We start from the raw sequence: 22,605 nt of genomic DNA, 5'->3' as shown, positions 1-22,605 counted from the left end.
TCCATCCCTTTACTTTGAACCTATTTGTGTCTTTGAATATATAATGTATCTATTGTAGGAAGTATATGCTTGGTTCCTGTGCTAGGCAATCTGGCAATCTCTGTTGCTTTATTGAGTGTTTAATTCACTTACAGTTAATATAATTACTGATATAGTAGGACTTACATCTGCCACTTGCTACTCATTTTCTGTAGGTCTTGTGTCTCTTTTATTCCTCTCCTCCTCCTCTACTGCCTTCTGTCGTGTTGAATAGACGTGTTTTAGTGCGCCATTCTAAGTCCCATGCTAGGGACTTATTTTTTTTTTTAATTTATTCTTATTTATTTTTCCTGTTTTTAAGTTGTTTTCTTAGTAGTACAGTCTGGGGATTACAGTCAGCATTTCAACTGGAAACAATCTGCATCAGGTTACTCCTGGATAAGTCTTCAAATGTTTTTGTCTGGCTGTCCCTCCTCTCCTTCTAGAGACTCTAATCACATGTACGTTGCTACTCCTAATGGCACTTAATGGGCCTCCATGGTTGCGCTGTTTTCTTCACCTGTTTTATGTTCTTCCGAACGAGTACCCTTTACCAGTCTATCTTCAGGTTCATTGATCCTTTCTTTCTTCTGCCAGCTCACATCTGCTGTGTAGGCCCTCTGGTTTTCCCTCTCCGTTACTGTACTTGGCAACCCCATGATGCCTATTTGATTTATTTTATATATCATATCCATTTACTGATGCTCTCCATTTGATGAGTTGCCACCATCATCCTTTCCTTTCATTCTTTAAACATGGTTTCTTTGCATTGTTCGAACATCTTTATAGTAACTGCTTTGGAGTCTTGGCCTACGAAGGCCAACGTTTTGGGCCCCCCAGAGATCATTTCTATTACTGCTCTTTATCCCTGTTGAAGGGTTACACTCCCTGTTTCTTTGCATGTCTCATAATTTTTTGTCCAAAAAACATGTTTGATTTTACGTAATGTAGGAACTCTGGATTCTGATTCTTCCCCCTAATCAGCGGTGATCATTCTGCCCAGATTCTGCAGTTTGTGTCTCCTGCAGCGAGGGGCCACTGATGGTCTCTGCTCAGGTTGTTTTTTGTTTTTGTTTTTTTTTAACATGCTTTTGTTTTTAAGCCTGGCTTTCTTTGTGTCACACCCGGATCGGCACAGCCTGGTGGTCAGGCCAGGATTGGTCCGAAGTTTTGTTTGAACAACTTGAGCCAATGAGGCGTCCTCCCTTTGCTGAGGTGATCTGCATGTGAGTTGAGACACTCATTCAAAGTTCAGGCAGTTTACAAGTGTCTCGTGGCTGTTACTTTCTGCCCACATGGGGTCTCACAGCCAGCCAAGGATAAGCCGATAACAGGTGTCCTTGCTTGTCTCTCTTGAGTGTGCGTGCAGTCTGCCAGATCTCAGGATTCCTGTAAAAATTCTTGCTGGTCTGTTGCTTGTCCCAACCAGTACTGCAGCCTCTGGAAGCTGTGGTATTGGCCTTCCCCGGTGATTTGCTGATTTGCCCCTGAGATTGCTGTTGTTTGACATAGTCCATGGGGTCTCCCATGAGGTTCCCAAGTCAGGTCGGCCCTCTTTGTTGGCCCCGGGACTGAGTGTCCTCAAGGCTCCTGTGCTGATGAGCTCGGGTCGGGGGATAGAAGCAGCCCCAAGTGAAAGTATCACAGACAATGCCATTCTGAGGTTTTGTAGTTTTTTCTTGAATAAACAACTCTCAGTTCACCTTCGGTTAATTTCTGGAATTCTTAAATGGTGGTTTCTGACGGTCTTGTCCAGTTTTATCACTGCCTCCTAGGTTGCAGTTTTGCCAAGGTCCTCATTCCACCTTTCGAGAGGTGGGCTGCATGTTGCCGATTTCATGTTATTTTTTGGATATGTAGAACATTAACATACCTCCAAAGTCAAAATCGTACAAGAAGGTCTACTGAGAGAAAGTTCCCTCCTTCCCATCTTCCTTATCCCTTCCATCCTGATTCTCTCCACCCCTCCGAAGTAACCAGGTTCAGTACTTCCTGGTGGATTTTGCACGTGTGATGGGGTGTATATGTTCTTTATCAAACATACATGTTTATTTTCTCATTTCCCCTTCTTTATTCCAAAAAAAGGTGGTACTCCATGTATGTCCTTTTGTACTTTGCTTTTCTCGCCTAAAACCACCTCCTAGAAATCACTCAGCATCCACTTGTGGAGAGCTCTGTCCCTCTTCATTACCGTTACACAGCGCTCCTCAACGCGTGCACGCTGTAGTCTTGCCGACCAGTCTCTGAAGCTTGTCTGTGTACGTGGCTTCCTGGGGGCAGCTCTGCTGCCCATTCTGCGGCCAGAGCTTGGGTTAGTTTCTGACATTTTATAATTGCAAATAAAATGCTGCACTGAATAATCTTATGCATATTTTTACATTTTGTTAGAGGTATACCCTTAAGGTAAATTCCTAGGAGTGGGATTGCTAGGTTGGAATACAAATACACATTTAGATTTGTTAAATATTGCCAAATTCCCCTCCCCAGGAGTAGTGCCATTTTGCATTCACACCAGAGGATGTGACACTGTCCCACACAGCCTCACCGTGGGAGTAGGTTATCGATATTTTGAATTTCTATTGATCTGATAAGTAAAAACTGATATCTTGATTTAACTTTAGCTTGCATTGATTTTTTTATGAGTGAAATTGCAGTCTTTTCATAAGTTTAAAGGCCATTTTTATGTATAATTTCCTGAGCTGTTGATATCTTTTGCCCATTTTTCTATAAACATCTTGGTCCTTTACTTCTTCAGTTTTTATGTTTCGTGTATGTCGTAACCATGAGCCTTCTGTTGGTGATATATACTGCAAAGATTTCCTTTCATTTTGTCATTTGCCTTTTAACTTTGTTTAAGGTACTTTTTTTTCTATGCAAAGGGTTTATTTTATTATACCTGTAGTCAAATTCACTGATCTTCTCTTATGACATCTGGATTTTTAATCAGAGTCAGGAGGCTCTTTACTATGTGTAGTTTATAGAGGAATTCATTCTGTTTTATCCTCATATTTGTGTACTTCTGTCAAGGAGGTGTCCATCTGCAATACCTTCATGAGAGCTTTTAATAGGAATGGTTGATAAATTCTTAGATGTAATCATATGTTTCTTCTTAAACCTATTAATATGGGGAAGTATTTAGAATTTTTGCATCAGCATTCACAAATATTATGGGACTTTTATTTTCATGCTGTGTGTTTATCAGGTTCATATATCAGTGTTACACTTTAGAAAGTATTTGGAAGCTTTCCTTCATTTTCTGTACTCTGAAACAATATATATAGTATTAAGACTCTCCAGTTTCTAAAAGGTTTTGGTAGAATTCCCCTGTGAAACCGACTGGATATGGCACTTTCTCTCAGGGTAATTCCTTGGTAACTTTGTCTACTGATTTTTTTTGGAAATCAGTGTGCGTAAGCTTTCTATTTCTGCTGAGATCAATTTTAGATAAACTGTATTTTGCAAGGAAGTTATCCATTTCATCTGGGTTTTGCAAATTCTTTGCATAGAAGTGTACCAAGTACTCTATCATTATTTTAAAAATTTCCTTCACAGCACTTTCTCTTGTTGTTTCTTTTGTATGTTTGTGCTTTTTCTCTTTGCTCCCTAATTAAGTGGTAGTTTGTCTATTTTATTTCTTTCATGTAACCAGCATTTTTATTATGTTAATTTGGTCTAGCATTTTACTGTTTTCTGCCTCATTAGTTTCTTTTATCTTTGTTATTTCCTTCCTCGTGCTTTCTTTGATTTACAGTCTTTTTTTTTTTTTTAGCTTTTTCAATTGGTAGTCTGTGTATTTTTATTTTTATTGATCTATGTATTTAGACCTATAAATGTGTGCTCAAAAAAGTATATTTTCTATTGTCATGGTGTAGGGGTCTCTCTATATATACACAAAAGACCTACCTTATGGATTGTTCTTCAGATTTTTTATATCCTTTCCTTTTAGTCCACTTTGGCTGTCATATGAACGTGGAATGTTAGACTCTCCCATCACTAATGTGTTTATATTTTCCCCTGCATATCTGGTAGTTTCTGTTTTATATGGGTGGTTGCTGTGGTATTTGTTACATAGTTTTCCATAATCGTTAAAACTTTCATTATGAAATACAGCTTTTAGCATCATGAAGGATCCTTATTTGTCTCACATAATGCTTTTTTAGCATTAATTATTCATTTTTCTGCTATCAGAATCATAACCCCTGCTTTCTTGGCGTTTACACTTACCTGGTAAATCTTTATTCATTCCTGTATTTTTCAACCATTTCAATCACTGAATTTTAGATGTCTCTCTCTTTTTTTTTTTTTTTTTAGTTGCGTAGAGTTGGATTTTGCTTTCTAGGCCAATTTTGAATGTATTTTCTTTTAAGAGGCACGTTTTTTTACTGTCATTTATCAATACAACTGATCTGTCTGTATTATCCCGTATTGCAGTTATTGCCTGAATTACATTGTACTGATTTTGTTGCTCTGTTCTGTGTGTCTGCTCTGCTTTTTCATTAATTATTTCAGTGTTTAAGAATGTTTACATCTTATTTTTCCTGTGGTTTCCCTCGTATAACTGGTTTTGTTCTGGTTTAATACCTCTTTCTCTTACTCAAGCGTATGTTGTGTGGTGTGCCGGTTTGAACTGATTCCTAGCTGTCATGTAGGCAAGTCAGACGTTCTGTATACTGGATCCGTCTACTATTTTCTCATTCCCTCTTCATTCTCTCAGATTTGTATTCTATTTTGTCAGAACATAGGATGTCCATATATTATTATTATTCAGCCGTGACTCTATCTGGGTCTTCGTGTGTAGTTAAATATACAAATCATTTACCATCACTGCCCTTGCCAGAGCTTTCCATTGTTCCAGTGTTGGCACATAGCTCATCCTCTGGTAAGTTCCTGAGCAAGGACATGTGTGTACAATATTTGTACACACGTAAGTCTGCTTTTCCATCTCTTTGATATAGGAAGGTCAGCTTGGCTGAGTAGAAAATCCTTGGTATGCACTTCCTTAAATTTTTTGAAGATGTTGTTCCACTGTTGTCCTGCTTTCTGTCCTGTTTTTGATAAGTCTGTTGCCAGCATGCTTCTCTTGCCTCCAGAAGTTATTTCATCTTTTTGCTTGGAGGCCATCTTCATTTGTAAAGTCTTATAGTTTTACTCGGAAATGTCTCAAAATTGATTATTTCTAGATAAATTCCCTGGTACCCACATGGTACCAGAAATGCAAGAGTTAGATTGTGGTTTTTTTAAGATTTTATTTATTTGAGAGACAGAGTGAGTGAGAGAGAGAGTGCATGAGAAGGGGCTGAGGGAGAGGGAGAGGGAGAAGCAGGCTTCTTGCTGAGCAGGAAGCCCGAAGCAGGGCTCGATCCCAGGACCCCCGGGATCATGACATGAGCCAAAAGCAGACGCTTCACCAACTGAGCCACCCAGATGCCCCGCAAGAGTTAGATTTTATTTTACTTACAGAAATTTCCTTAGATAAGGTTTTAAATGTTATTTCTATTGTATTATTTTTATTTCCTTCTTCAGAGACTTCAGTGATATGAATGTTGGGCTTCCATTAACCACAGCCACTGTCTTTTTATTGGTTTATGTCTCTCCTTCTTTGAAGTCTTCTGTGCCTCCTCTATTTTTTAATGAAGTGATGCTCACATAATGTAAATTGATTATTTTAAAGTCAAGCAATTCGGTGGCATTTAGCACATTCACAATGATGTGCCTGTTGTTTATATCATATCTAACAATTTATTGCCAGATCCAAGGTCATATGATTTACCCCTAGGTCTTCTAAGAAACTTATGGTTTTAGCTCTTATATTTGTATATAAGCTTTTATTTAGTTCTTGTATATGGTGTAAGGAGGGGGTCCAACTTCATTCTTTTGCCAACTTGTCCCAGCACAATTTGTCGAAGAGACTATTCTTTCCCATTGAATAGTTTGACACCATGTTGAAAATCAATTGACCATGTATGTAAGGGTTTATTTCTCGTGTCTCCATTCTATTCCATTGATCTGTATGTCTGTCCTTATGCCACTACCACATTGTTTTGATTACTGCAGCCCTGTATAAGTTTTGAAAGTGGAAAATGTGAGTCTTCCAACTTTCTTTTCCAACACTGTCTTAGCAATTCAGGTCCCCTTGCAATTCTGTAAACATTGTAGGATCAATTTTCCCATCTCTATTTTTTAAAAAGGCCATTAGAATTTGGGTAGGGATTGCATTGACTCTGTAGATCACTGAGTAATACTGTCATCTTGACAATAATAAATCTTGCAATCCATGAACATGGATGCTATTGTAAATGGGACTCAAAAATCATTTTCCTTCTCAGATTGTTCATTGCTCCTGGATAGAAACACATGATTTTCTGCATGTTGACCATGTGCCCTGCAACTTCACTGAACTCACTTAGTGGCTCTAGTAGTAGTTCTTCTTTTCTTTTTTTTTCCTTTTCTTTCTTTGGAGGATTCTTTGGGATTTTCTATATATAGGATTATGTCATCTGTGAATAAAAATAATTTTACTTCTTCCTTTCCAAAATAGATGCTATTTATTTATTTATTTATTTATTTTGCCTAATTGCTATAGCTAAACCTTCCAGTACATTGTTGAAAAGCAGTGGTAAAAAACAGGCATTCTTGTCCAGTTCCTGCTTTGAGGGGGCAAGTTTTCAGTCTTTTCACCATTGAGTATGATGGTAGCTGTAGGTTTCCCATTAATGTTCTTTATCATGTTGAGGAAGCTCCCTTCTATTCCTGTTTTTCAAGGAATTTTTATCCTGAAAGGTCACTGGATATTGATTTCTGCCTTGGAGGTGCTCGTGTGTTTTTTTTTTCCACGTCTTTCAATGTGATGTATTATACTGATTGATTTTTCTTACGTCAAATCACCCTTCCATTCTTGAGATAAATCCCACTTGGCTATGGTGCAAAATCTTCTTAATACACGGCTGGATTTGGTTTACTGGTATTTTGTTGAGAGGTTTTGTATCTCTAAGGATATTGGTGTCTAGCTTTCTTGTGGTATACTTGTTTGGCTTTGACATCAGGGTAACACTAATTTTATAGAATGTATAGCAAAGTGTCCCCCCCTTCTTTTATGTTAGAGTTTGAGGATTGGTGTTAATTCATCTTTAAATGTTTGGTATAATTCACCAGTGAAGCCATCATTTCCTGGACTTCTCTTCCTTAGGAGTTTGTTGATAACTGATTCATTTTACTTGTTATGTATCTGTTCAGAATTTCTGTTTGTTGAGTCAGTTTTGGTACTTTGTGTGTTTCTAAGAATTTTTCCACTTCATCTAGGTTATCTAATTTGTTGAAGTATGACTGTTCATAGTATTCTCTTATAATTCTTTTTATTTCTGTAAGGTCAAGTGTAATATTCCTACTTTCATTTACTATGTTATTTATATTCATTGTCTCTAATTCTTTTCTTAGTCATTCTAGCTAAAAGTCCGTCGATTTTGTTGATTGTTTCAAAAATAGCCGACTTTTTGTTGAGTCTGTTGTTTTCCTATTTTCTTGCATCTCTCACCAGTCTCATATTTATTATTTGCTTCTTTTGGCTAACTGTGGGTTTACTTTACTTTACTTTTTCTAGTTCCCTAAGCTGTAAAGTTAGGTTAGTGGAGATCTTTTTTCTTCTTAATGTGGAAATTTGCAGGTATAATTTTCTCTGAGCACTGCCTTCATTGCATCCATGTCTGGGTATGTTGTGTTTTCATTTTCATTCATCTCAAAGTATTTCCTAATTTCCCTTACTATGTCTTCTTTGACCCACTAGTTTTTAAACAGTGTTTGAGTTATTTAATTTCCACATATTTGTTAGTTTTCCTTCTATTATTGATTTCTTGCCTCCTTCCATTTTGGTTAGAGAAGATACTTCATATGATTTTAATTTTTAAAATTTACTGAGACTGCCTTGTGGCCTAACATGTGGTCCATCTTGGATTCTATTCCATATGAACTTGAGAAGAATGTGTATTCTGCTATTGTTGGGTGGAGTGTCCTCTATATATTTGTTAAGTGTAGTCGGTTTATAGTGTTGTTCAAGTTTTCTCTTTCCTTGTTGATCTTCCATCAGGTCCTTCTATCCATTACTGAGTGTGAGGTATTGAAGTCTGCAACTATTATTAGAGAACTGTCAGTGTCTCCCCTCGATTCTGTCAATGTTTGCTTCATATATTTTGGAAGCCTGTGGTTCGAAGTATATATATTTGTATTTGCTATGTCTTCTTGATGAATTGACTCTTTCCTCAATATATAGTGTCCTGCTTTGTCTCCTGTAACAATTTTTTAATTAAGGTCTATTTTCCATGGTATTAGTACACCACCCCAGCTCTCTGTTGGATATTATTTGCATAGAATACCATTTCCCATTCTTTCACTTTCAATCTATTTGTGTCTTTAGATCTAAAATGAGTGTCTTGTAGGCAGTGTAAGTTGTATAATTTCTTTTTATCCATTCTGCCAATATCTTTTGATTGAAGAATGTAATCCATTTACATTTAGTGTAATTACTGACCAGGAAGGGCTGCCATTTTGCTATTGTTTTTGTATGTCTTATACCTTTGTTTGTTTCTCATTCCTCTTTTACTGTCTTCTCTTGTGTTTAACTAATTTTTTAGTAGGGTACAATTATTCTCTTCTCAGTCCTGTTATGTATATATATTTTAGATATTTTCTTGTTACCATGAGTATTACATTTAACATCCTAAACTTAGAAAGCTATACTTTGAACTGATACCAACAGCTTCAATAGCATACAAAACACAGCTTCTGTAGAGCTCCCCTTCATGTTGTTGTCACAAATTATATCTTTATACATTGTATTCCCAGTTACACAGATGTATAATTGCTGTTTTATGTATTTGTTTTTTAAGTCATATAGGAAATGAAGGGGAGTTATAAACTAAAAGTACAATGATACTGGTTTTTATGTTTCCCCATGCAGTTACCTTTTCTGGAATTCGTTATTTCTTTGTGTGACTTTGAGTTACTTTCTAGTGTCCTTTCACTTTGGCCTGAAGAACTGTCTTCAGCATTGTTTGTAGGGTAGGTCTATAGTGATGAACTCCCTCAGCTTTTGTTTCTCTGGGAATATCTTCATTTTCCCTTTGGTGTTTTTTATTTTATTTTGTTTTAATTATGGTATAGTTAACATACAGTGTTATATTAGTTTCACGTGCACAGTAGTGTCCCTCTATTGTCAAAAGATAATTTTCCTAGATATAAAATTCTCGACTCATTTTTCTCCCAGCACTTTAAAAATGTCATCCCACTCCCTTCTGGCCTCCATGCTTTCTGATTAAAAATCTGATGTTAATCTTACTGTGTGTTCCCCTATGTGATCAGTCATTTCTCTCTCATGTATAGATTACATGCCTTCAAGAAATTTGGAAATTGCCAGCTAATATTTTCTCAAATATTCTTCCTGCCCCTTTCTCACCTCTCCTTCTAGGATTCCGATTATGGATATCTTAGTACACTTGATGGTATCCCACAGGTTCTTAGGGTCTGCTCCTTATTCCTTCAGATTGTTTTTCCTTCCATTCCTTAGACCAGATAATTTCAATTGATTGACCTATCTTCGTGTTCACCGATTCTTCTGCCTGTTCAAATATGCTAATGAAACCCTCTACTGAGTTTTCCATTTCAGATATTATGCTTTGCAGTTCCAGAATGTCTGTTTAATGTATCTTCATTTATATTCTCTATTTGTTCATGTATTGTCCTCCTGGTTTCCTTCATGCTCTGCCTACGATTTCCTTCAGTTTTTTTGAGCATATCTGAGAAAGTGGATTGAAAGTCTCTGTCTAGTAAGTTCAATGTCTGTGCCTCCTCAGGAACATTATCTGCTCATTTCTTCTGTGAGTGGGCCATCCTCTCTGTTTCTTTACATGTTTCATAACTTCTTCTTGGAAACTAGATATTCTAAACATTATATGTAGTATCCCCAGATAGCAGGTTCTTTCCCTTCCTGAAGACTGTTTTTGTCTTGCTGTGGGCTATAGCTTTTTAGTGACTTCTAACCTATTTTTGTGAAATCTGTAAACTTTGTCATGTTTGGTGTCTGAAGTCCCTGTTCCTTCCGCTCCTGCTCAGCTTGTATTTTGACAAAAGGTTCCTTGAGTGCCAGGGGTCAGGAAAACAGAGGGAGAAGAGGGGGAGAGGGAAAAAATAAAAGAATTCTTCCAGTCTTTGCAGGTTGGCTTTGTGCGGGGGCACTGGGACATCTGTCCAGGCTGTTTACAACTCTGCCTTAGCCTTCATTTCCTGTTGGAGATGGGCAGAGAGCTCAGCCGGAGGGGACTTTTCAACACATGCATCCTGCCCTGGGCATGAGCTCGGCCTTCTCAGTTCCTCAGTATATACAGTGGCCTGATTTGTCCAGAGGGAACGATTTCTCCAGCTTTTCTTCCCAGGCTTTCTGTGCTCTTCTGTGTACCTCAATGACAACCTCTCCCCATGTGGCTTTTGTTGGACTCCCTCATGGTGTTTTCAAGGAATGCCCATCAGCTTTCACTTCTCTCTCCTTCCAGAACCAAGGATCAGGGCCCCATGCTGGAAATGTGGACTGCCATCGTCAAGCTTCCACCGAGTGGGGGTCGGGGTGTTCCGAGGGCAAGTAAAAATGCCACCGTGCCCCTACCACTTTCACGTTGCCTCTTTCCTGACTGTTCTCTAGTTCTGACAGGTTTGGGCTTGATTTTTCGATGCCTCTGTGAGGGGAAGGGTCCTTGGAGGTACATACTCCTCTGTTTTTGCTGAGTTCACTCACTTCCCTCTGAACCTTTGACAGAGCATCTTAAACCTCCATCTCCTGACTCTGTAGCCAGAGGCTGGCAGTGATGGGAGGTAGTTAGAGCGCTGTTCGAATCTGGCCCATTTCTACACTCACAGGCGATCAGAAGGCCATGGTGTTCTGTCTCCTCATGCTGCCGAAGGCATGCTCCATCTATGGTTGGTTTTACCTGTACTTCTTGGTTTTAGAGTTTGGGGGAGGTTTGAAACCAGAGGGAAGGGAACAGCATGCCGCTGGTCTCCGGGCCTGGCTGGACGTCTGCTGGAGGCAATGCCTTTTCCTCCATGCGCCCGTCTAAGCCATCAGCAGATTCTCAGCTCTCCAGACCTTGCCCACCTCTGGCCTCCCCAGCAGCCCCCTTCCCCGGCCACACTGCTGCTGTCTCTTCGCCTGGGTGGTTGGCCTTCCCTCTTCACTGGTCATTCAGTTTCTGTTCCTGCCTCCTCCTGTCCATTCTTCACACAGCAACCCAAGGGAATTCTTTCAATATAAAGTGGACCTTGCTGCTCTCCTACTTAAAATGCTCCCATGGCTTCCTGTCACCGTGTCTTGGGTCAGTTCCACTGGATACAGAGCCCAATTCAGGAATCCTTGTGCAGTGCACTTTATTGAGGGTGAGCTCCGTGGCGGGCAGCTGGGAAGCTGCATAGAGCACTCCTCAGAGCTGCCCCAGCAGCTGCTAAGGGAGCTAGGGTATTGATCTCTCTGCCGGAGGGGGGCTTCCCTGCAGGGGGTCCACCCCGCTCTCACTTCTGGCCCAGCCCGTGTGTGGCTGCACAGGCCCCGAGGTCAGAGAGAGTGCTCACATAAGTAGCAGGTCCCAGAGAGTAGGGACGGCGTGTGTCGTTTACCACTGTGTCCCCTCTGGGAAGCTCTGCCGAGCTGCCTGACCCGCGCAGGGCTTCGAGAACATCAGCCCAGTGGCCCCCGGTCTCTGGAACCGACCGGTTCTTAAGTAAAGCATCATCCTGTTTGCCCATGTGTTCTCTGATGATTGGAAATTCCTCATGTTCAACCAGTTTGACTCCTGGGCCCACGAAGAGGCCGGCAGCATTGGAATGGGGCCCCTGCGGCCATAGCGGGCAGATGCCCCTACGTCTTTTCACGACACAGTGGGTCTGTGCGAACTTGGGGGACGCAGGGGTGGGGGGCGGCCGTAGCCGAGTTCCCCTCAGGGTCCGCTGCCCTCTCCCTGCCTCCCAGCCCTCCTGCAGCCAGCAGGGACGGGGTGGGGGAGCCAGGCTGAGCTGATTATTTTTGACATCAGTTGTTAACATAATTTTGACGTTAAGCCTCCCCCCAGCTCTGGGGTGGCTCTGACTGTGTGCAGGCTCCAGCCTGGGGAGCCGTGGGGAGCCTCTCAGCCCCAGATCTGGCCTGGCTGGGAGGCGGCCTGGGAAGGGACCTGCGTTTCTCAAGCCCGCGCCCTCGGGGCCTGGGGGTGGGGCCCCAGCAGATGTCTGGATTTGGTAGCCAGGGCCTGGAGCCGGATGCTGAGAACGAGGCCTGCAACTCATTTCCCCATTAAACATTCTGAGAACATCTGCACCGGTTTCCAAGGCTTCTCCTCACTAATTGCTCTGATTATTGTGTGAAGTGAAGCTCTGGCACGTCTCCGCGATGTTGTGATGAAGGTGAAAAGATCGCTCTTAATTAGATTAAAAACATTTTTTTCTTCCTCTGTAATTTTGCCTTGAAAATCAAGGCCACTTTTTTGTTTTCTTCATCCAAAGACCTCCAGAAACTTTCCTCCCCACCTCTCCAGAGGTTTCTTGGGAATGTCCTGTGAGCTCAGCTCTTGGAGAAGACAGTGCTCAGCCCAGATTCCATTGTATATTAGCGTTTCCCGGGGCTGTTCTTGCTGCCGGGAACCAGCCCCTGAAACTGTGTCCTGGGAGGCTCGGACAGTGACTTCCTGGAGCACGGGGACCCCAAAGGGTCGCAGAGTTGTGTGGGTGGCTGTGTTGCTCCCTTTTTGCTTCCTGTACGCGCTCGGGCCTGACCCTGCCCTGGCGCTGTGGCCACCCGTCCTCCCCAGCGCCCCCGCCATTCAGACCCCACCCCTGGGCGCACAGCTCGTGTGTGCGGGGGCCGGGGAGCTCTGGTGGGAGGGGAGGCATGGGGAGAGGGTCCTCCGTGTCCTCCACTCGGGGTCCCCAGGATGGGCCAGGACGCCCAAGGTCGCCTTTGCCCTTGACTCCCTGGTGGCTGTTCTGCTCATGTCAACTCTATCTGCATGTCCCCAACTGGACGGAGGTCCGGCACGTTCCCCGGTCAGCGCCAGTCATCCCATCACGTGGGGTACGGACAGGGCCTCGCGGAAGGGGTGGAGAGGGCGGACGAGCATCCCAGCAGGAGAAGGCCAGCCACTGGCTTTCAGGAGCCCCTTCGTCTCCTGTGCGTCCCCGAGCTCTCCTGGGACCTCGACCCCCCAGATCCCTTCCTTCAGGCTCATGTCTCACCGCCGTTTGTCACACACATTCCCGAGGGCACTGTCCTGGTAACAAACGATGGAACCCCAAACTCAAGCGAGCTGAAGCACAAAAGGGACATTTTTTGGCTCGTACATCTGGACCCAGCTGTTTCAGACACAGCTGGACCCCGGGGCTGGGACAATCTCGCTTGCTTGTTCTCACTCTCCCCCTCTTGTGCTCTCCCCCGACCCGCCTTGCTCCCTCTTCTGCTCTCCCGCTCCCTCTCCTCACCGCCCCCCACCCCGCCCTGTGCACAGGCCCCGGGGAGAGGGACGGGGACAGGGACAGCTGTAGCCTCAGGCAGCCCTTTCCCAAGGGGACAAGATGGCCACCAGCTCAGCAAACCTGGCAGACAGAGGCCGTCTCTTTCCCCCCTTGTTCCTGCCGGAGTCTGGGGCCAGGGTCTCGTTGGCCCCAGCCAGGGTACGAGCCATCCCCGGACCTGGGCCATGGGCCCCTGTTGGGGACAGCCCTTGGGTGCCCGAGCCCTGCAGCCTGGGAGTGGGGAAGGGGCAGCTCCCTGAGGACGATTCAAGAAGCTCTTCCCAAAGCCCAGGCCTGGCTGCCGGGCAGGCGAAAACAACAGGTGTCCCCTCAAGCAAGGTATTTTCCTGGCGGAACTGGGTACCAGCTGGGAATACAGTCCCGCTCCAGCGCTCGCCCTGTTCCTTGCAGCTGCTGTGGGGACGGCTTCTGCGCTTTCTGTCCCTGCTCCTTACTCCTCGCCTCTGCGCACAGACACAGGTGGCGGCCGGGCTGGCTCGGGCTCTGCGGGCCGGGCTCAGGCAGCTGTCCGCATGCCCGGGGAGGGGGTTCCCGGTCACGGTGCTGGATCTGCAGGGCTTTGGCAAATCCGCCAAGAGGGCTGGATTTCGGGGGGGGAGGGGGCTCTGGCTCGGGAAGGACAGGGGCAGCTTCTGTTTATCCCCGTGGGACAGGCCGGCCCAGGGACCGAGCCTGTGCCTGAGTGCCAAGGGCCGGGGCCGGGCACACGGGAGCCCCATGCCCGCCTACCCCGGGCAGAGAGAGCCGGCGGAGGACACGGGTTACCCCTGGGGGGCTACACAGGACTTTAATCAGTCACGAGGGGTGGCGGGGAAGTTACCAGGGAGACTGTCCCCAGGGTGGAGGGCAGGGGGCAGTGGGGCCGGGGGAGGGAGGGTGGGCTGAAGCCTGGCCGTGGGTCTGCCTTGCTGCTGGAGTCCCACTCGTCTGCAGGACCCAGGGCACAACATGTCGCCCTTCCGACCCTCAGTCTGCTCCTCTAGAATCAGGGACGGAGGCCGCCACCCCGTGGCGCTCTTGTGATGATGGAGCAGGGTCACCCTCAAGCCGCAGAGGGGGAATGCGACCCTCCTCCTGCATCTCAGGGGAGCCAGGCGAGTCCTGGTGTTGGGGTTGACCCAGCCTGGCCGTGTGAGCGAGGGGGACACGTAGGGAGCCAAGGGAGGCGAGGGTCGGCGCCGCCGGGAGGGAGGCCTGGGGCACGTGCATGGCGGGCTGCGGCTCGGGCCCCGAGGGGGGCGCATCCGGCGGGGTGGGGGCCCGAAGGGCACGGGGTGGGAGCCTTCCACAAACAGCTGCCTCCCCAGCGTGCAGAGGTGCCGTCCCAACTGGAAAACACGACGCGTGAAGGAAGGACACGAAAGTCACCCAGCGTCTCTTCACCCAAACCCAGACACAGTTAACATTTCGGTCTATTTCCTTCCAGTCTTTCTTCTGTGCCCGTATATTTTTTTTAAAGGAACTTGACATCGGCCTCCCGAGCCCGGCTGCCGGCCGGGAAGGAAGCTGCTGTGTTCGGTTCTGTTCTCCGGAGGGAGGGCGCGGCTTGGCAGCCCGTGTCACCAGCTGTGCCGGTCGCCACGCCAGAGGCTGCGCTCGCCATCCCAGACCTCCCATTTTCCTAGAAAACAAAATTGTTTTGTTCTGCCCTGAACACTTCGGCCCAGATTCTGGCCTTGACAAGGCAAAGCAGCAAGGAATGACAGCATCGGAACATGGGGCCGTCTTCACACAAGTGCGACTTCCTCGTCACCGGGACACCGCGGGCTCTTCCCTGGGGCCCGGGCCTCCTGGGGGCCGGGTGTCCCGGCGGTGCTGCCCAGGCGGGTGCACGGTGGGCTCGTGGGCTCGGCCTGCTCCGTGGCTGGGAGGCCAGGGCTGTGGGTTTTCTTGTCCCATCTCGGGCTCCTTGGAGGGTGGGGGCCACAAGCCGGCTCTCCTGGGTCCCGGCACCTGCCCCCGAGCCCGTGCCTGAAGGGGGCAGCGTGTGGCCGTATCTGCTGAGGACGCGAGGCCCCATCTCCCAGACTCCCTGCACCTCCGGCTGCAGCTGTGACAGCCGCGGGAATCGGGGGGTGGTCCGCGGCCCCCCGGCCACTGCCTGCCCGCGACGGGGGAGGGAGGCAGACCCTGAAGTCTCTGACACAGACACCGGGCAGAGCGGTTTGGAAAAACACACCTGTGGATCCTCTCTTTGCCCCTCGCTGCGGGGCCCCTCGTGCTGTTCCCAGGATTAAACCAATCAGCACACATTCTTCTCTGACAGGTGCGGGCCCCTCCCGCTGCGGGCAGCCAACGGATGTGCACAGTTTAATTTCCTAAAACACCAGGGCTGGGCCTTTCCCAGGGGTCAGGTGGCTCCCCCCACCCCCCACCGCCCAGCCCGCAGGCTCTGGAGATGGCACTCGTCATCTCGGGCGTTTAGAAAGCAGCCCCGCTTTCCAGCCACCGTCCTGCCCTTCTTTCCTTCTGTATACAAGTGATGCAGATGTAAAAATATGTATTTGTGTTCTTTTTCCTTTCCTCCTTCTTCTTTTTTTTCTTTTTTGAAAGAACATTTGAATCCTGGACGGAGTTTCAGCTCTGTCACTTGACAACTGTATAATATAACCCAGGGTACTTGAATCTCAGCCCCGAGTCTCTAAAATGGAGGCGGCCAGCTCCCAGGCCTGTGAGCCTTTGAATGTCCTCGCATTCCTCGAGGCTTACCGGTCACTTTCCTGTGCTCTCTGGGAATGTCATGGGCAGAGAACTCTTCTCCCTGGTGTGACTAAGTCATGTCTGCGCAGTTTCCTGCTGGAAGTCTGCCCCTCACCCCCACGGGCCGTGAGCTCCCCGCGTTTGTTTACATCTCCCTGATTGCGAGGCAGGCACAACACTTTTGCGCGTGTCCTCCAGCCATCCGGATCCTTCTTTGCCGATGTGCTTCGTTGCTGCCCACTGTTCATTACGTGCTTTATATTTTCCCTGTTGATTTGCATGAGTTCTTTCTCTGTGGTGCGTGCGCCTCTTCCATGGTCCTCTTTTCACTCCTGAAGGTGTTGTTTGCTGATGAGGCCTTGATTTTAAGTGCGGTCGAATCCATCGGCCTTTTCCCATACGGATATTGTTGAAGTCTTAGGAAACCCTTCCAAACTCTGAGGTCATGGAGATTCTTCTAGATTCTTCTAGATTCTTCTAGGTTCAGTTCTAAAGGCTTTAGAGTTTTTGCTTTTCTCCGTAAGTCTTCAATCGCCCAGAATGCCGAGGATGAATTTTTGGTATACAGCAGGAGGGGTCCAATTTAACGTTTCTCCCACGTGGACAGTCGACTGTCCCCGAACACCCTCTCCCACCCTGTGCCGGCCACCTCGGATTCGGGGCAAGCGTCCCTGGGCATGCGGGCTATTTCCCGACGCGCCATCCTGTCCTGCCGGCCCGGCCACCTCTCTGTGTATCCGCAGCACCCATCTCACAGGCCACGGCTTTGTAAGAAGTGTGGGTGTCTGGTAGAGCGAATGCTCTTAGCTCGCTGTTCTTCGAGAATATTGGCAATTCTTGGCTTTTTGCATTTCCAGATCAATTTTAGAATCAGGTGCCGGGCTCCAACACACAGACCTTATGATTTCTATAAGGTTCGAGGAGGAGGATCTTTTCACTATTGAGTCTTCTAATCAACGGAACAAAAGTCTATTTCTCCCCTTAGTTAGGTTATGTCTTCTTGAATGGCTCTCATTAAGGCCTAATCATCTCTCCTTAGGGTTCTTGTATATCCTTGATTAGATACTGAAGAATTTTCTGTACTATTGTATACAGGATTTTTTCGTTTGTTCTTTTGATTTGGGGTTGCTGGGGTTCTTTTTTTGTTTTGGTTTTTTTTTTCTGATTTCAAAATACATATTCGATTTACAGGAGAGGCAAAATAGTACAGAGAGTCCCTGTGTACCTTTTACCAGCTTCCCCGATGTCTGCACCTTGTGCAACCTGGGGTAATTGCTAAAACTGAAAAATTGCCATTGCAGCAGCACTATTACTAAGCTACAGTTTAGTTCGTTCATTTGGATCTCCCCAGTTTAACTACTGTCCTTTGTTCTGAGATCCATCAATTACGGTACATTTATATTCAACAGGTCTCAGGGACTTTTCTGATCCGTGAAACCCCCTCCTCAGTCCTTCCTCGGTTTTTGTGACCTTGGCATTTTTGAGGAATACTGGCCAGGTGTCAGCAATTGGGCTTGTCGGGTATCTCAGGGTGAGACTGGGGTTATGGGTTTGCAGGCGCAGAAGTGAGACGCTTTGCAGAGTGCATCTCATCGTGGGTTCACGACATCAACGTGATCTGTCACTGGCGCTGCTAACCTTGACCCCCGGGGCGAGGTTGTGTCACCCCTTCCCCTTCCCGTAGCCTGGCCGTGGAAGCGAGTCATGGAGTGCGCGGTCCTCAAGGGGAGGGGCCCCGTGCTCCACCTCCTGCCGGACAGGGTGGGAAAGGGTCGGTGAACCTGTGTTAAGACCAGCACAGCTGTGAAGAGGTACCCGAGGGAGATACTCTGAAGTCTCGCCTTCACGTTCCACCGACTGCTTTGAGCATTCATCTGTGGAAGAACACCTGTCCCTCTCTTCCAGTTATTAATTCTTATCAGGATGGATTCAGGGATACTTGTGTTTTGAGCTCTAATTCGATACTACTGTTATTTATTTTGTGGCTCAAACTGCTCTGGCTTTGGCCACTGGATCGAGAGCCCTTTGGCTTAGTTCCTGTGCCCACTCAATGTATCCCCCATCCATTCTGAGCATCCCCTTCCTTTCCAGCAATCAGCAGTAACTTCAGGCTCCTCGTGCATCTGCCCTGCCCTGGCCCTAGACTCATCCTCAGCCAGAGAGCGCTGGTTCCTCCGACCAGAAAGCGGATGGTGTTTAGAAACCAGGATCTGGCCCTGGGGGTGCTTGTGGCTCCCAGGTCGTCACTGCTTCCGGGGCCTCTCCGTGGACAGAGCGAGGAAATATATGTACGTCCGTAACCCAAGGAAACGCACATGTCTATAGGAAGTGCAATATGAGTTCCTACTGCAATTTCCAGCCATGGGGTCATTTGTACCCCGCCCAATGACACACTCTGTTTGCTACTGCATTTCTCCAAGAGTGAGAAACCTGGCTCCGGTTATCAATAATTTATTTACTTATTTGTTTAACCCGTAGTTTCCCTACGAGAAGCAAAATTACCAACTAGAGCCCTATGTTTATGACAGTCTAAAGGTGGTTTCCCAAGGCTCAGGAACCTTCTCCCCATCCGTTCCATGGCATGCGGTATGATGTCATACATTCGTCACACAGAATTCACTTGTCCCAGTCTGCTTTCATTCCTAGGATCCTGCAACAGGCTGGTTGATGTGGGGTTTTTTGGTTTTGTTTGTTTGTTTCAGTTTGCATACAATAGAATTCATTCTTGGAGAGAGACAGTTCTGTGGGTTTTGACAAATGCCTGGAATCACGTATCTACCACCAGAGCATCACCGAGAGAAGTTCCACAGGCCTAGAAATTCCCTGATGCAACCCTTTGGAAGTCAAATACTCCCCCTCCCATAAACACGAGCAGCCATTGATCTGTTTTATGTCCTTGCAGTTTTGCCTTTTCCAGAATGTCATAGAAATGGAATCATAGAACATGTAGCCTCTTACATCTGGCTTCTTTCACTGCTTTAGCAAAATGCATGTGAGAGTCACCCATGTTGCTCCACGAATTATTAGTTCATTTCTTCTGGTTGCTGGGCGGTGTTCCATCATCTGGCTATAACACCGTTCATTTACCCATTCACCCACTGAGGGATGTCTTGGCTGTTTCTAGGTTTGGGCGATTGTGAGTGAAGTGGCTGTGCACGTTTATGTACGGCTTTTTGTGAACGTAAATTTTTGATTCACTTGGGTAAATATCTGGGAGAAGGACTGCTGGGTCACATGGCAGGTGCACGGTTAGCTTTATGAGATACCGCCAAACTGGTTTCCAGCATGGCCATGTCATTCCTCATTCCCACCGGTGGCAGCGAGCTCCATTTGCTCCACGTCCTCCTGAGTACGTGGCGTTGTCAGGCCTCAAGTTTTGTTTAACAAAATTTAGCCATTCCCGAGGGGTGCCTGGGTGGCTCAGTCAGTGAAGCATCTGCCTTTGGCTCGGGTCATGATCCAGGGTCCAGGGATTGAGTCCCGCATCAGGCTGCCTGCTCAGAGGGGAGTCTGCTTCTCCCTCTGCCCCCCGCCCCGTGTTCTCTCTCTCGCTCTGCTCTCTCTCTGTCTCTCAAATAAATAAATAAAATCTTAAAAAAACAAAATTTAGTCATTCCAGCAAAGGTGTCGTGATCACTCACTGTGGATTTATTTACCTTGCATTTCCCTAACAACTACTGATGTTGACCAAACTGAGCATCTTTTTCCACGCTTGCTTGTAATCCATTTCTTAGATTGGGTTGGTGGCTTTCCTGCTGTCAAGTTGCAAGGGTTCTTTATATATTCTAGATACAAGTCCTTGGCCAAATAGGAGATGTGGAGACACCTTCCCCAGGTCTGTAGCTTCTCTCTGTTTCCCTTAGCAGTATCTTCTGCAGAGCAAACATCTTTAATTTTGATAAAGTCCAGTTTGTCAATTTCTTCCTCTCACCAATTGAGCTTGTAGCATTGTACTTCAAAACTCATTGCCACATCCAAGGTCCAGAGATATTCTTCTGTGTCTTCCTCAAGAAATTTTATATTTTGTTTCTTACGTTAGTTTCTTAAGATTGCGCACAGTACTTTTACACTTCCAGATTGTTGGTGAATGCCCAGAACGTTAGGCATAAATGTTAAATGCATTAAAATTTACACACACACACACTCATACATTTATATCACAAGTAAATTTAAGAGGCAGTTATATTCCTTTGAAGTGGGAAAATCTTCCTTTTACATAAAGCAAAAGATAGGTATATCCCTGTAGACACATAAAACATTTTCTATGATAAACACAACCACACTCAAAGGCTAAAAGACCAAAAAGACTGGGGAAGATTTCTCTACCTTACGTGACAAAGGGTTAATATCTTTAATTGGTAAACAATTCCTACAAGTTGACAAGTAGAAATGAGCAAAAGATATGAACAGGCAATTCAGTTCTGCAAGAGGAAGTCCAAACGGCCTCCAAGCCACAAAAGGCCTTCAGCATAAAAGGAAAAAAATAAAAGCACCCTCGTCTTCCTCCGTGCCTGGCGGGCCCTGGGAAGGGCACCAGCAGCTGCTGTGGGCATGGACGTGGGCTAGCGGTCACATTCACACACTGCTGGTGAAGTCTGAATTGCTACAGCTTCTTGGGAAAACACTTCCAATTACCTGGGAAGCACCCTCACACCTGACCCCAGTGTCAGGTTTTCTTACAAATGGGTGGCGTGTTGGGGCGCCTGGGTGGCTCAGTCGTTAAGCGTCTGCCTTCGGCTCAGGTCATGATCCCAGGGTCCTGGGATCGAGTCCCGCATCGGGCTCCCTGCTCCGTGGGAAGCCTGCTTCTCCCTCTCCCGCCCCCCCTGCTTGTGTTCCCTCTCTCGCTGTGTCTCTCTCTGTCAAATAAATAAATAAAATCTTTAAAAAACTAACAAACCAACAACAAAAAAACAAATGGGTGGCACATCATCGCCTCAAAGCAGTGGCTTAAAGCCAGGGGAGCCTCAGCAACCATCCACCACGGAGTGGCTGAGTGAACTGTGGCAGACGTAAGCCACGGACGGTTGTCCCAACTACCAAAGCATAGTTCCCTGTCTGTACACCTATAGGAAGATGAGATGGGCGCGCTGCAGCGTGGTGGGGGCAGAGCAGACACGTGTGCATATAAACAGAGTCTCACCTGGTGTCAGCTGTACGAGGAGCAGAGAGCGATGAGCTAGGAATCCACTGGGCAGTTGACACAGATGACCTTGGAGGAGGCGGGCCTTCGTGAACCTTTGAGTTGGTGCCCTAAATTTTTACAATGAGAACTTCTTTCACAATAAAATCTTTAAATGGGGAAAAGAAAAATCAGTCCGCGTTGAATATCTGGGGACTGGTAGGTATTCTTATCAGCCCTGAGCACCGGCACCAGATTGTTGGGGGCGGGCCCGGGAACCTGAGTGTGACACGGGTCCGTTGGGGTGAGGTAGTTCGGTGCTTTCCTTGGGGTCTGGGTGGCCAGTGTGGCCCTGTGGCCTGAACGGGGGGCCAGGGGCTCCAGGGCTGCCCCCTCTCTCCCAGGCTTGTGGCCACTTGTGGGCAAGAGACCACCTTGGGTCTTCACTGATACAAGGCCCTCTGTCTGCACGAGGGTGACGGTGCTGTGGCGGAAGTCAGGGTCTCTCAGCAGACCTGTGTTTATCAGCTGCGTTTTACTGTTGACCTGAGTGTCAGCTGTGAATCTGGGGACAGGCCTGGACACCTGAGCTCAGCCCAGGCAGTCCTCCCCCTGGGAAGGGGTCACAGGCCTTTGAGGCCTCAGGCACGTGGGGGCCATTTTAACCCGCCGGCCCCGCAGATCCTTAGGGCGGAAGCTTCGGAAACCATCCCCACTCCTCACCCAGCTCTGCGGGTATATGTCTTGTCAGTTTGGGGGAAGCTCTGGGCGTGCAAGTCTGTTCCCCCCGCCCCCCGGCTGGGGTGGCCAGTTGGGGTGGGCATCTGAGCCCGGCTCTGGGCCGCCCTGGGCCCCATCGAGCCTTCCATGGAGGCCTCACGTGCTGCCCCACGCCTTTCCCCACAGTGAAGAAGAGCCCCATGCTGCTAGAGGTGAGCACAGCCCACTTCGTGAGAACCAACAGCTTTGCCGAGGACCTGGACCTGGAGGGGGAGACGCTGCTGGCGCCCATCACCCACGTGTCACAGTGAGTGTCCGCCCGTCCGGGCTGGAGGGACATGGGGCTCCGAGGGGTCGCCTCGCTGCCGGCCCGGGGCTCGGGCCTGCTCACGCGGGGCCCGCCACCACTTGCCGCCTGCCCTCAGTGACTGGGGGCCACCCGCCCGCTGCCAGGGGCCGGACCCAGTGCCCGGGCACCAGGCGGG

At 47.1% G+C, this 22,605-nt stretch overlaps 1 protein-coding gene across 3 annotated transcripts in view; it reads left to right on the top strand.

The window, feature by feature from the left end:
* KCNQ1 (potassium voltage-gated channel subfamily Q member 1) overlaps nucleotides 1-22,605 on the top strand; it is a 323,026-nt gene that overhangs the window by 124,375 nt on the left and 176,046 nt on the right. For all 3 annotated transcript variants that reach the window (XM_032414587.1, XM_032414586.1, XM_032414588.1), the window contains exon 11: nucleotides 22,307-22,427. In XM_032414587.1, the coding sequence (XP_032270478.1) occupies nucleotides 22,307-22,427 (121 nt within the window). The remainder of the gene's footprint in view (nucleotides 1-22,306; nucleotides 22,428-22,605) is intronic.

Source organism: Phoca vitulina, unplaced genomic scaffold (assembly GCF_004348235.1).
Source record: "Phoca vitulina isolate PV1807 unplaced genomic scaffold, GSC_HSeal_1.0 scaffold16, whole genome shotgun sequence".
Lineage (NCBI taxonomy): Eukaryota > Metazoa > Chordata > Mammalia > Carnivora > Phocidae > Phoca > Phoca vitulina.
This window is presented reverse-complemented; position numbering and strand designations above follow the sequence as displayed.